This window comes from Chrysochloris asiatica, unplaced genomic scaffold (assembly GCF_000296735.1).
Source record: "Chrysochloris asiatica unplaced genomic scaffold, ChrAsi1.0 scaffold00118, whole genome shotgun sequence".
NCBI classification, from domain to species: domain Eukaryota; kingdom Metazoa; phylum Chordata; class Mammalia; order Afrosoricida; family Chrysochloridae; genus Chrysochloris; species Chrysochloris asiatica.
In genome coordinates this window covers 1691960-1706672 of record NW_006408636.1, presented here as the reverse complement: position 1 = coordinate 1706672, position 14713 = coordinate 1691960, and the positions used below count along the sequence as shown (strand labels likewise).

The 14713-nt window shown below is 38.0% G+C and overlaps 1 protein-coding gene across 1 annotated transcript in view; it reads left to right on the top strand.

Moving 5' to 3' along the window:
• LOC102814344 (oligophrenin-1-like) overlaps positions 1 to 14713 on the top strand; it is a 673730-nt gene that overhangs the window by 606832 nt on the left and 52185 nt on the right. The window contains exons 21-22 of the mRNA XM_006868550.1: positions 4820 to 4967; positions 12606 to 12920. Coding sequence (XP_006868612.1) covers positions 4820 to 4967; positions 12606 to 12920 — 463 coding nt within the window. The remainder of the gene's footprint in view (positions 1 to 4819; positions 4968 to 12605; positions 12921 to 14713) is intronic.

Below are 14713 nucleotides of genomic sequence, written 5' to 3'. Positions count from 1 at the left end.
TATGTCTTGGTGATTTTCTTTTGGGGTCTATCCTTCCTGGGGTTCATTGAGCTTCTTGAATGTTTATCTTTTCACTTTTCAGGATGTTAGACAAATTTTCTTCCAGCAGGTCTTCAACTATTTCCTCTGTGGACTTGTGTGATTCTTCTTGTTGTGGAATGCCTATAATTCTTAAGTTATTCCTCTTCATGTTGTCAAACCTGAATCTTAGACCTTCTTCAGATTTTTTTTATCCTTTTTAACTGTTTGCGCTTCTATCTTAGTGGTATTGCGAGATTTGTGTTCCAGCTCACTGGTTCTGCCTTCCATCTCGTCTGTTGTACTCCTTTGCCCTTTCAGAGTATTGTCTATTTCTGATATTCTGTTATTGATCGTTTGGACCTCTTTCTTTAGGTATTGAATTGTTTCCAATGCTGTATCTATCTTATTTGATTGTTCCTTTAGTGCTTTCCTGACTTCTTTATTTTTCTCAACTGCATTGTAAGTGTTTTGAAACATTTTATAATCATTTTTCTTAATTCCTTTTCAGACATTTCCAAGGCCTACCCTCCTTCCAGAATGGAGTCCAGGTCTACCTATAGGTCATTTGTCTCAGACATTTTGTCTTGTTTCTGGACATGTGCTGATATGGTCATCTGCTTTTGCTTGTTGGGCATGTTTAGTGTTTATCTGTGGCCTTAATACTAAATTATGTGTTTTGGTATTTTTTATGCTCTGATTGTTTCCAGGAAGATATGATCAGGATGTGGGCTTCCTTTATCACTCTTCTTATTGCTTAAGTCAGAGTAACTTTCACAGGTGTTGTCTTTTTCCCTGGTATATGTCAGTTGATATTGGTTCTTGCCTTGGTGTTTTGTAGAGTGTGAATGTAGCTTGGCTATATCGCAGCAATTGCTGACTCTTCTTGTGTGGTATACGGAGAGAAAGAGTCCTTCAACGGTAGAAGAGGGATCATATAACAGCAAAACAGCTCCAGTGGAAAATAAAAAACAATAGAAAAAAAACAACAATGCACAAAAGCAAAAAACAGGAACAACAAAAACTAGACTGAATACTACAGTCTCTAATCACATAAAAGGGAGTGGAGTGAGAGAAAAAAAGAAAAAATATGAATATGTAGCCTAATATGAGTATCTCTTTAATGTCTTCTCTTCAGCTTCTTGCTTTCAAAGCTGCCTGAGCGATTTCAAGATGCCACTGTTGGTTTGTTATGCTATACCTCAGGCTTTAATTTAATTTTCAGCCTGTTTTGTTTTTAAAATCTCTTTCCCTCTCTACAGCCCTGTCCTGCCCTTCCCAGTATTAAAAAAAAAAAAAAAAAAAAAAAAAAACCAGAAAAAAAGTCCCCTGCTCTTGGGCTGAGTATCTGTGTGCAAGTGTTGCAGGAGAACCCACCAGTTTTGAGGATTGGGGGGTGTCCACTCGCTCAGGCTCCCCCTCTAGTCACCAGAATACAGAATATAAGTATGCAAACAGTGGGCACACCAATGACCAGATACAAAAAAAAAAAAAAAAAGAAAATTAGAATAAAGTAAGATTGACATAGTGTATTGTCCACCTTTGCTCCAAGGTTCCCATTGCATTTTCCCGTTTTGTTTCTGTTCCCCTGCTTGGTCTTGCTGTTTGGTCTCATCCAAGATGTTGGCTCTCGGCCTCCTAGCCTGGCAGATTCAAAAGTACATGATTTCTTACTTCAGCTTCAAGTTACACAAAATATAAGGCTTCAAACTTTTTAAATATTCCTATCTCTGTGGTTCCGAGTCTCTGCCCTGTATCTGCTTTGCCTGGTATTCTGTGGTATGGCTGACGGCGAACTTCACTGCACCTCCACCCTAGTCACGATCCTCAAGGTTCATTTTTGTGTATGGTGTGAGATATGGATCCTGTTTCATTTTTTCTGCAAACAGATATCTGATTTTTCTAGTACCATTTAGTTAAGAGACTATCCATTGTATATTTATTGTGTTTCATCACTTTGTCAAAGATCGGCTATTCACAGATGCATGGCTTTATTTCTTGATTTTCAATTCTGTTCCATTGGTCTATGTATCTGAAGATGATATTTGAGCCTGGAGCTTTCTTTGATAGAATGTTTTCAACTACAAATACAATTTCCTTAATAGATACAAGGTTATTTTGTTTATATACTTTTATGTGTTTGTATCTTTTAAAGAATTTGTCCATTTCAGCTAAGTTGTCAAATAAATTAACATAAAGTTTCATTTATTCCCTTTTTGCCTTTTTAGTTTCTGTAGAATCTGCAGTGATGTCACCACTCTCATTTCTGCTATTTCTAATTAGTTTCTTCTAATCCTGTTGTGGTACTGTGTGTTAATATGCTGGGCTGCAAGATTAGTTTGAACTTCCAGGTCCTGTGTGTCTAGAATGCTAGGAGATCTAGAATTGGCAATAATATTATTGCTTATAGCTAGAGTGATTAAGAAAACCCTTTGATTCCTTTAATAATGCTACTATTAGTATGGCCAACTTTATATGATATCCTGTTGTTAAGTGCCATCAAGTTGGTTCTGACCATAATAACACTATGTACAACAGGATGAAATATTGCCTAGTCCTATGCCCTCCTCACAATTGCTATCTTTGAGCCAATTGTTACAGCCACTGTGTCAATGCATCTCATTATGAGTCTTGTTCTTTTTCCCTTTACTGAGCATGATGTCTTTCTCCAGGGACTGGTCCCTCCTGACAACATGTCTAAAGTATGAGAGAAGTCTCGCCATCCTTGCTTCCAAGAAGCACTCTAACTGTACTTTGTTCAAGACAGAGTTATTTGTTCTGACAGTTCATAGTACTTTAAATATTATTTGCCAATGTCATAATGCAAATGAATCAATTATCTGGTCTTCCTTATTATTGTCCAACTTTCTAATGCATACCATAGCTTGTGTCAGGTTTACCTTAGTCCCCAAACTGATATCGTTGCTCTTTAACATTTTAAAGTGGTCTTGACAGCAAATTTATGTAATGTAATACATCTTTGATTTCTTGCTTGCTACTTCCATGACTGTTGATCCAAGCAAAATGAAGTCTTTAACAATTTCAGTCTTTTCTCCATTTATCATGATGTTTTTTTATTGGTCCAGTTGTGAGGATTTTATTTTTCTTTATATTGAGGTGCAATCAATAATGAAGGCTATAGTCTTTGATCTTCATCAGTAAGTATTTCAAATCCTCTTTGCCTCCCACAAGCAAGGTTGTGTCATCTGCATATTACAAGTTATTATTGAGTCTTCCTCTAATTCAGATGCCATGGTCTTCGCATAATGCAACTTCTTGAATTATTTGCTCAGCATACAGATTGAAAAAGCATGGTGAAAGTATACAACCCTGATGTACACCTTTTCTGACATTAAGCCATTCAATATCCCCTTGTTCTGTTTTAATGGCTCCTTCTTGGTCAATATACAGGCTCCTCATGAATGCTGTTAAGTGTTCTGGAATTCCCAGTCTTTGCAATGTTATCCATAATTTGTTATGATTCTCACAGCCTTTGTATAGTAAATAAAGCACAAATAAACACCTTACTGGCATTCTCTGCTTTCAGCCAAGATCCATCTGACAACAGGAATGATGTCAGCTTTCCATCACCAAAAATAACAAGTGACTACTCTCTAGAGGGAGTCCTGGTGTCGCACTGAGGGTTAATGCACCAGACTGCAAAGCCATTTGAACTGTACAGTCAGTGGTTCAAGCTCACCAGCTGCTCCTCAGAAACCCTATACAGGTCGCTATGGGTTGGAATCGACTCGACGGCACATTAACAACAACAACAACAACCTCTATGAGCATAGGTCAAGTTCATCAAATTGTAGTAATTTACCCTCGTTTCCTTTATCGAAAATTGTTTTTTTGTGTGTTTTGTTTTTTAATCTTCCTCTACTCGAGCTCTCATTATCAAGCCATTGAGGCTAGGTCAAATGGGTACTATCTGCAAGTTTGGGTGTTCTTGTGCATCTGCCCTCAATTATCAATGCATCTTGATTACATGTTTGATCAGTTTCAGACTGAAGAAGCTAGTAAAATTCTTCACTTTCATCATCATTGGATTTAGTGTTTGGTGCCTAAATTTGAATAATAGCGGTGTTAATTGGTCTTTCTTGTAGGTGTATGGATATTATCTTTTCACACACAGCATTTATTTCAAGATAGATCTTGAAATTTTTTTTTTGTTTTTGTTTGTTTGTTTTTTTGACGATGAATGCAACATCATTCCTCTTCAGTTTGTCATTCACAGCATAGTAAACCATATGCTTGTATGATTCAAAATGGCCAATACCTAACCATTTCAGCTCACTAATGTCTAGGAAGTCTATCTTTATTTGTTCCGTTTCATTCTGACAACTTGTAGTTTTCCTAGTACATATTTTGTAGGTTCCACTTTCCAATTATTAATGGATGTTTGCAACTATTTTTTTTCTCATTTTGAATTGTACCCAATCAGCAAATGAGGTTTGTTCCACCCACATATTTAAGGTCAACTCTACTTTAAGGAGAAAACGCTTCCTCATTTGTATTTTGAATACCTTTCAACCTGAGGGCTCATCTTCAAAAATGATTCCCCTGTCTTTCTTCCTTGTTTGTCTTAATCTACAAGCTCCTTTGTAACCTGCCCAGCATGGGTGACTCTGCTGGTATTCAAAATACTGGTGGCATAGCTTTCAGCATCACAGCAATACACAAGCAATATGCAGTATGACAAACTGACAGGTGGGTGGTGTAGTCCTGAAAAGTATTAATTGGTAGGTAGCATTAGATAAGTTTATCTTTCTAAATGTTTCCTGTATATTCCCTTCCACAGATATATTCAGGTCCACCTGAAGAAAGCACTGCACCTCCAGTGCCTCCACCTCGGGTGACAGCACGAAGACACAAACCAATCACAATTTCAAAGCGCTTACTGAGGGAAAGGACAGCTTTCTATACTTCTTCCCTTAATGAAAGCGAAGGTCAGTACTGAAGTCACCCTTAACTTCTGAATGATAATGAGACACAAGGGTATTTAAGGCTGGAGTAAAGTAGTGGCCATTTTTCTCTAAACAAAAGACTTTTCTAAGCTTCTGGGTTTAAAAGCAGCCAGGGGAAGCAAAATTTAGATAATTTATTCCCAGAGAGGGATTTAGTCCTTTGGAAGTAGATAGGATGGGAATGAGCTTGGAAAGGAAGCTGCCATAATCTCTCAAGAGGCCAGTGAAGGATCCAAAATGTTCTTAGACCAGTGACTCAATATATTGAAATGGGTGAGCAAGGTGCTTTCTTAAGATTCTAAATTCTAATTTGGCTAATATGAATTGAGAAGCTGCTATGTGCCAAGTACTGTACTAGGTATTAGATAGAACTAAGGCACAATCCCTGGCCTCATAAAGCTTACAGGGTTAAAGGAGAGATAGATGTCTAAACAAAGAAATGCCACTCAGTTGATTAATTGCTAGTATGTAGACTCCATTCATTCTAAATGGTATTCTGCCTGTACTACTCATTTGAAACCACTGTGGTCAAGGTTACCACTAATCTCCATTTGGCCAAATCAAATGGCCACTTCAGTGTCTTCACCATACTCAACTTCTCAGCAGCATTTGATACAATTTATTCATTTGGTTTTTAGGACACCAAATTTTCCTACCACATTAAACATTACAAGTCAGTTTCCTTTGCTAGTTTTCTTTCTTTTCCCAACTGTTAAATGTGAAAGGTCCCAGAGTGTTTTTCTCAGCTCCTTTTTTCACCTTTTTCTGTGTGATCTCACTCAGTCCCATGGTTTTAAATATCATTGAAATGCTGAGGATGATTCCCAAATTTATATCACTATGATTTATATCTCACCTCTACTCAAACTCAAGCTCCCTGCCCAACAACTCTCCTTGGATTTCTTATCCAAGCCAAACCAAACCCCCTGCCATCAAGTTGATTGTAATTCATGGTGACTTTATATAGGGTTTCTGGGACAGTAAATCTTTATGGGAGCAGACACCTTCATCTTTCTCCCATGGAGTTGCTGGTGGGTTTGAACCACCAAACTTTGAGGTTAACAGCCCAATACCTAACCCATAGCACCACCAGTGCTCCTTGGATTCCTCATAGGTATCTCAAATTGATAAAACGCAACACTGATTCCCTACTCCTTCTCAATCTGCTTCTATTCTGGTCTCCCCTATCAAAATAATTGGCAATACAGGTCATCCAATAGCTGTGGTCAGATATTTTGAAATCATCTTTAATTTCCTTTTCATCTCACGCTTAATCCATTAACAATTCCCATTATCTCTAAATACAAATTATTTGCTAAATCCTACTATTTTCCACTATTACCTGGATGACTGTATCCTTAACCACAGTGTGCTATACTAACACTATAGGACAGAGTAGAATTACCCCCATAGGATTTCAGAGGCTGTAAATCCTTATGGAAGCAGATTGCCCCATCTCTCTCACACAGAACGCTTGATAGGTCCAAACCACCAACCTTTTGTTTAGCAGCAAACTACTTAACCACTGTACCACTAGGAATCCATGAAAGTCTGTGTTGTTGTTGTCAAGTGCCATCAGTTGTTGTCAAACTAATAGCGACCTGTATAAGTTTTCCAAGGAACAGCTGGTGGGTTTAAGCAGTCCAGTGCTTATTCTGCAGTGCCACACCAAGTCTCTGTGAATGGCTGTAGTGCCTTCTTAACTGGTATTCAAGAAGGAAATAATCCATTCTTCCCATCATTAAACTGTACATCATTTTTAAAAATGTATATCAGATCATAGCATTGCCTTGTTCCAAATTTCCAGCAACTCCTCCTCATATTTCTAATAAAATTTCCATTTTATTCTGCATTATATGGTCCTGGCTTACCTCTCTGACCCTTGTATTTGTTGTTGTCATTGTTTTATTTTGTTTTAACTTTTTATTCTGAATTGGGTAACGCTTGCAGAGCAGAGCAGTTTTTCATTCAACAATTCAAACACATTTAGTTTCATGTCATTGATTGTAATTTCCACAATGTAATGTCATTTATCCCACTGTCTCCCTATATTTCCCATTTCCATTCCTTCTCCTTTCCTACCTCTTTCTGCCTTCTGAACTTTGTCCTTGGGCAAATATTGCTCTTTTAATCTCAAATGGTTGATTATTCTGAGGAGTGTTTATCTCCCTATTACTGTGTTGTTGTTATTGTTAAGTGCCATTGAGTTGGTTACAACTCATAGTGAACCTGTATAAGGTTCTGAGGAGCTTCTGGTGAGTTTGAACTGCCAACCCTTTGGTTGAAACTGACCTTGCAGTCCAGTGCTTTCCCCCACAGCACCACACCAGGACATCTCTATTGTTTGGCTGAAACTTGAGCCATTGTGGTGTGCTCATTTCCAGACCTGAAAGGTGATTAAGGACTATATTCTCCAGGTTTTCACCAGTCTCTGTCTGACCAGTAATCCTGGTTTTGTTCCACATTTTCTCCTACTCTTCCCAGGGCCCTGGTAATCAGTAGCAGCTGCATCTAATCTAGTTCTTCTGGTCTCAGTATCTGACCTTTATTTTTTACCTTCACTGCCTCTTTGTTCTTTCTGTTCTAACCTCATTGGTCTTGCTATTACTTTATATGCCAAACTTACTTAAGGGCCTTTGCATTTGCTATTATTTTGGCCCTAAAAAACCTTCACTCAGGTCATTGCCAAATATCACCTCCTTTTTAAAACCTCTGAGTACTAGTTAAATAGTTCTTTTTCCTTCCCCAATCACTCTCTATCACTTTCCATTGTTTTATTTAATTTATATCATCTTCTATTTGTTCACATGTTTATTATCTCTTTTTTCCATTAGATAGTAAGATCCATTCTGTCACCTCTAGAACAATTACTTCTACATATTATTTGTGTTCAGTCACTATATGTTGAATGCATGAATAAGTAAATAATAACGAAGAGAAAGAAATCACCTAGCCTTCAGTTGATTGGTTGCTCATAGCAGATGTCATTATGGTGAATTACTGCATCTTAATTGCCAAACCACTGAGAATTCTGGCCCAGTCAAATTGACGCAAAACATTAATTATCACAATTGCCAAACACCTTGCAGGAACCAGTTGCTGGGCCTGCGGGCTCAATACCATAGACTCTGAAGATACCATGGTCAATTGGCATAACATAGTCCATAAACACAGCATTCTACATCATATTTTGTGAGTAGCAAAAGGGGTCTTAAAACCTCATGAGCAGTTGTCTAAGGTGCAACTACTGATCTCTTCCTGTCTGGAAAAAGGAAGAATGATGAAAATTTAAGATGCTCTCTTAAAGCTGATTAGAATAAATTCTATAGTCAGACTGTGGGTAATTTTTGACTCTTCCTCATATAATACAGGAAATAATAATGGAACTACTTGATAGGGAAATTGAAAGAATGATATTTAGGTACCTTCTACAGATTGAGAGAATGATCAGGAAAACCAGATGAAATCAAGTAAACCACAGACAATACTTTAGAAGAATTTGGGAAAGCACTATAATCACAAACTGATAAAATAAATAAAAAGAATTTAAACCATACAGAAACAGAAATTAGATACTAAGACTTCAGAAATAGGTAATACATTGGAAAGGCACAGAAGTTACATTGAATCAATGGAAGGCCAAATTAGTGAGCTTGAAGACAAATCTCTCAGTGTATCTGCTAAAGGAGCAATCATAAAAAAATAAAGTAAAACTGAAGAATGCCTATGTATGTGGGACACTATTAAGAAGAATAACTTACATGTGATTAGAATTCCAGAACAAGAAGAGACAAAAAAAATGAAAAAACCTGGAAAGTTGTGGAAGAGTTGTTAGAAAAAAACTTCCCTAACATCATGAAAAATAAGATGATAAGCATTCAAGAAATTGAATGAACTTCAAACAGGATAGATTTCAAAAGAGAATCATGAAGACATGTTATAATCAAACTTCAAAATCTAAAACAAAGAAAGGAAAAATGAAACATTTTCCACAAAAGAAAACAAATAAGATATCTGAGCAGAAATCATTCAGGCAAGAATAATGAAATTACATATATAAAACTTTCAAAGAAAAAAATTGCCAACATAAAATCATATACCCAACTAAATTAACTATCAAAATTTCATCAACAAATATAATGGTGAAATTAGAATATTCCACATAAACAGAAATTTAAAGAATTTATAAAAACCTTACAAAAAATACTAAAGGGAGTTCATTGGACAGAGAACAAACAGCAGACAACTTTAGATTAGCATACATGACAATATCATCCAGAGCATAATCCAGATATAGAAGTAATCAAAGTAAAGTAGACCTACAAGACTGAAAACAGGGAACCAGAATTAACAGTTTGCAATAAAAAACAAAACTATGAATTAAAAGAGGGATTAATGTAGTTACAGAACTTCCAAATGAAGAAGCAATCGAGTAGATTTAAATAAATTAAAAGTAAACCTCTCCAGAGAGCCATCAAGGCAAGCAATCAAGTCCCCTTCAGGGCAGACACCCCTCTAAGACTGAAACTCAATGGGAACAAATGAGCAAGCATGTAATCTTGCAGACAATCACATTTGCTTGCTGGTGATGGAAGAGGGGGGAAAGGCAGCAATGAAGATAAGGGCTGAGTTCAACACGTTCCATAGACTCCTGTTGACCTGGAGATGAGAGAAAAGAGGAAGAGCTGGTTGGTCCAAAGTGTGGTGAGACCTGGGGACTCCTAAGCCCATGGATAAGGACATAGCCATGGAGTGCTTGAGCTGAGAGCAAACTGTGAAGCTGATATGAAGTGAGAGGAGGTGCACAAGAATGTACAAACTTGCTGATACTACCCATTCGACCTAGTCTCGATGGCTTGATGATCAGAACTTGAATGTTGTTGTTGTTATTAAGTGCCGTTGAGTTGATCCCAACCCATAATGACCCTGTATAGGGTTTCCAAGGAACAGCTGGTGAACTTGAACCACCGACCTTGCAGTTCAAACTACTTTGCAGTCCAACGCATTAGCCCAAGCACCACACCAGGGCTCGACTAGAAGAAGATAAAAAAGACTTTGATAAAGGATACAAGTGTAAATTGCTACAATATGATGAACTTGACCTATACCTATGAACGTAGTAACTCAAAATACCAACTGAGAAGGAAGGAGTCTTCACATCAAGTATTAATCCTATCCCCTCTGTATACAGGGTTAATAGGGATGGGCAACTTAGACAAATGGCTACCCAAAATGGGAGGGCAATAAAGGCACGAAGTTACTGGCTTACAAGTTTTCAAAAGGGAGTTTACTTTCAGAGTGTACAGGGGAAATTAGAATCCCCACTGAATAGTTTTCATCTTGTCTAGATGGATCTGGTGAAAAGAGATGGGGATAAAATTCTTATGATTCAATAATGAGTAATTGTTATAACTAATTGCGACTCACAACTGTAAAAGTAGAAGTTTTGTAACAAAAAGGGGGGAGTAGTTAATTTTACAGTCAAGAAACAGAGGACCCTAGGACCATCAAGGGAAAGAGCATGAGTGGAATGTGGGAACCTATCCAGAGAAGCAGCAACACCAGAGATGGAGGTAGAGATAAGGACATGGAGAAATAGAGCAGCTGAGGACTCTATACTCACAGAAAGAGAAAGACTGTGTGCTGGCAGCCAGGACGCAGGCTTGCAAAATGTGTCCTTTGGTTGTTTAAATGATTATATATTCCTGAGTGTAAAATCGATATCCTCCCATGTAAACTATCACTCAATTCACAATAAAAACTTTAAAAAATTTTTTTTAAAAAAGAGGAACACGGGGAGGGACTTTCTCAAGACAGGGGAATAAAACTCTTTCCAAGCCCGTCATGCCTATGACTACTGGGTCTGACGCCCAATTTTGCAAAATTTAATAAGCAAGCCTTACTTTCACTAAAAAAATAATAAATAAACCTAAAAGTAACCCTAAAATTAGACCAAGTCTTACTAGTAGTCGTAGCCCAAACTCTACCCCTAACACCAACCTTAGTTCTAAGCATAACCCAAACACTAAACAAAATTCTAAGTCTAGCCTAGACCTAGTCATAATACTCCCCTAAATCTGGTTGCACTTCTTCCAACACGGATCTGTTCTTTTGTCATCTCATGGCACTTTCAATATTCTCCTCCAACACCATAACCCAAATGCATCAATTCTTCTACGGTCTTCCTTATTTACTGTCCAGCTTTTGCATGCATATGAGGTCATTGAAAAGACCATGGTCAGGTTTGTGCACCTTAGTCCTCATGCTGACATCTTTGCTCTTCAAGAACCTTGATACATAAACAAAATTTCCACCAACCAATATCATGTGCAAAAGTATTGCCTTTGTTATTTTTAACATCACTGCATTTACTAGAACTTCTGAGAGGACTGTATATATGATTTTAAACCTGAGTTGATTTTTTTCCCCTCACTCTTGAAAGGAGTACTTCTTTGTGAAAGCAGTTCCTACAGCTTTGTTTTCAACCAGCTAAAAATGTTTTATATATTACTCTAACCTGTTGTCCTCCACATTGCATTGTCCTAATTGTACTGTTTTCTTATTTGTGTATATGTCTTGAGACAGTAACTTTTTGAATAAAAATAAACCTACAGAAAAGAAAAAAAGAATTATGGAAACTACCAGCTGCTCTGTCAGAGAAGGATGTAGTAGTTTGTTTCCGTAAAGATTTACAGCCTTGAAAACCCTACAGGGCAGTTCTCCTCTATCCTATATGGTCACTGTGAGTTAGATTCAACTCACCAGTGGGTATAAGGGCGGGTTCTAGGTTAGGTGACTTCTGAGTTATAATAAGAGCAGATAAAACAGAGGCTGTTACATACTGGGGAGGATTACCAAGAATAAAGGAGCACCCAGGTGGTGAACGACAATGAAGAAATCTAGATGGCTGAGACCCTGGATTGGATTTTTAGCCTCTGCGAGAAAATAAATATCTGTCTTTCAAGCTAAAAAAATAAAAGCATTGATTATTCAATTGATTAGGGACTGTAGGTTACTTTTGAATTATATAATCTTAAAACTAAAACATCTTGGCTTATTGTGGATTTACTGTGTTGTGGTAATAAAAATCATACTGAGATCTTGAATTTAATTCCCTGTTTCTATGGAACTTTTGGAAGGAGCTCTGGTAGCATAGTGGTTACGATTCAGGCTGCTAACCTCAATATCAGCAATTTAAAACTACCGCAGGAGAAACATGAGACTTTCTGCTCCTGTAAACATTTACAGTCTCAGAAACCCTATGAAGGGTCCCCATGAGTCGAAACAGATCCATGGCACACCACCACCACCATGGGACTTTTATATCCACATCAATTGAGATGGGTTGAGGCTGATTTTATGTGATATTGTGATAACCACTAAACGTGTATATGTGTATGTATGTATATATATATAATTAAGTATGTTGTTGTTGTTGTTGTTAAGTGCCGTTGAGTCGGTTCCGACCCATAGCGACCCTGTACAGGGTTTCCGAGGCTGTAAATCTTTATGGCAGTAGAAAGCCTCATCTTTCTCCCGCGGTTAATTAAGTATATGTATGTGTATTAAACTGAAGAGGTGATAAAGATTATCTTCTCCCTTTGCACCAACTTTTCCTAGGTGAAATCAAACATCAAACACCTAATGGTACTATCACCAGCAACATAGACCCCAACAAGCTGTCACAACATCCCAAGCTACCTATTCAGAAGATTGAGGAAGCTGATCCTGGGAGGAAGTTCTTAAGCAGGCCTATTTCAGATAGCAAGTTGGAACCCTGCTCTGAGGTAGATGTGGGGAGATTGGTATCCAGGCTGCAGGATGGAGGGACCAGAGTCACCCTAAATGGACCAGTATCAGGCTCTGGGCCAACCAAGATATCTTCTTTCCACATAAAGAGACCAGCTCCCCGGCTTCTGGCTCACCACAAGGAAGGTAAGTGCTTGTGAATCCCATAGGAATCAGAACTGAATCAAACTACTTTTCACTTTGAGATAATTTTGAGGTTCTTGTTAGGTCCCATCGAATTGGTACTGACTCATAGTACTGCTATGCACAACAGAACAAAACACTGCCCGGTCCTACACCAACCTTACAATCACTTGAGACCATTGCTGTGCCAGTCCATCTTGTTGGGGGTCTTCCTCTTTTTCTCCTTCCTTCCACTATATCAAGCATGATGTCGTCCTTCAGGAACTAGTCCCTCCTGATAATGTGTCCAAAGTATGAAAGACAAAGTTTGGCCATCCTGGCTTTCAAGGAGGTTTCTGAATGTACTTCTTCCAACAGTTTTGTTTGTTGTTTTGGCAGTCCATGGTGCCTTTAATATTCTCTTCCAATAACTCAAATGCATCAATTCTTTTATGGTCTTCTTTATTGATTGTCCAACTTTAACATGCATATGAGGTCATTGAAAATGCCAGGGCTTGGGTCAGGCACACCTTAGTCCTCAGACTAACATCTTTGCTCTTGAACACTTTAAAGAGGTCTTGTGCAGCAGATTTGCCTAATGCCAAATGTACGTCATTTGATTTCTTGACTGCTGCTTTTCTGAGTGTTGATGGTTGATCTGAGCAAAATGAAATCTTTGACAATGTCAATCTTTCTTACAATTATCTTGATTTTATTTATTGTTTCAAGTGTTAAGGATTTTTGTTTTCTTTACATTGAGGTACAGTGCATACCAAAGGCTGTGTAGTCTTTGATCTTATGTGGTTAGAGATATAAGTAGAAATCTGTTCTAGTTTACTATCACTAATATGAGACTGGAGGACAAGAACATTAAAAACCATTCATAATAATCACTAGATTCTAGCTCCATGAGAGCTAGAATTTTTACCTATTTTATTACTGTTAAGTACTGTCAAGTCAGTTCTGACTTATGTTGTTGTTGTCAGGTGCCATTGAGTCGGAACTGACTCATAGCGACCCCATGCACAGCAGAATGAAACAATGTCTGATCCTGGGCCAACCTCACTACCACTGTCACACTTGACGCCATCAGTGATGCCACCTGACTGATCCATCTCATTGGGGGTCTTCCTCTTTTACTCTGACCCTCCATCTTACCCAGCATGACATCCTTCTCCAGCGACTGTTCTCTCCTGATAATATGTCCAAAGTATGAGAGACAAAGCTTAGCCATCCTGGCCTCCAAGGAGCACTCTGGCTGCACTTCTTCCAAAATAGATCTATTAGTTCTGACTTATAGTGACTCTGTATAATGTTTTTGAGGCTGTAAATATTTGCAGGATCAGAAAGCCTCATCTTTCTCCTGTAGAGCAGTTGGTGGGCTCAAATAGCCAACCTTGTGGTTCGCAGCCCAGTACTTAGCCTACAGAGCCACCGTGCTCCCATTACCGAATTTATATACTTTTATGTTCCAAGTATGTAACAGAAGGAAGCTGAAGAGAGGACATTAAAGTCATACTCATATTAGGCTACAGATTTTTTTTCCTTATTTTTCTTCTCTCCTCCTCTCCCTTTTCTGTGATTAGAGACTGCAGTATTCAGTCTAGTTTTTGTTGTTGCTGTTTTTTAGTCTTTTTTTTTTACTTTCTCTCATTATTTTTTTCTGCTGGTGTTATTTTGCTGTTATATGCCCACCCTTCTGCCTTTGTAGGACTGTTTGTCTCCCTATATTACACAAGAAGAGACAGCAACTGCTGCCATATAGTCAAGCTACAATCACACTCTGTAAAACACCAAAACCCAAGCAAGAACCAATA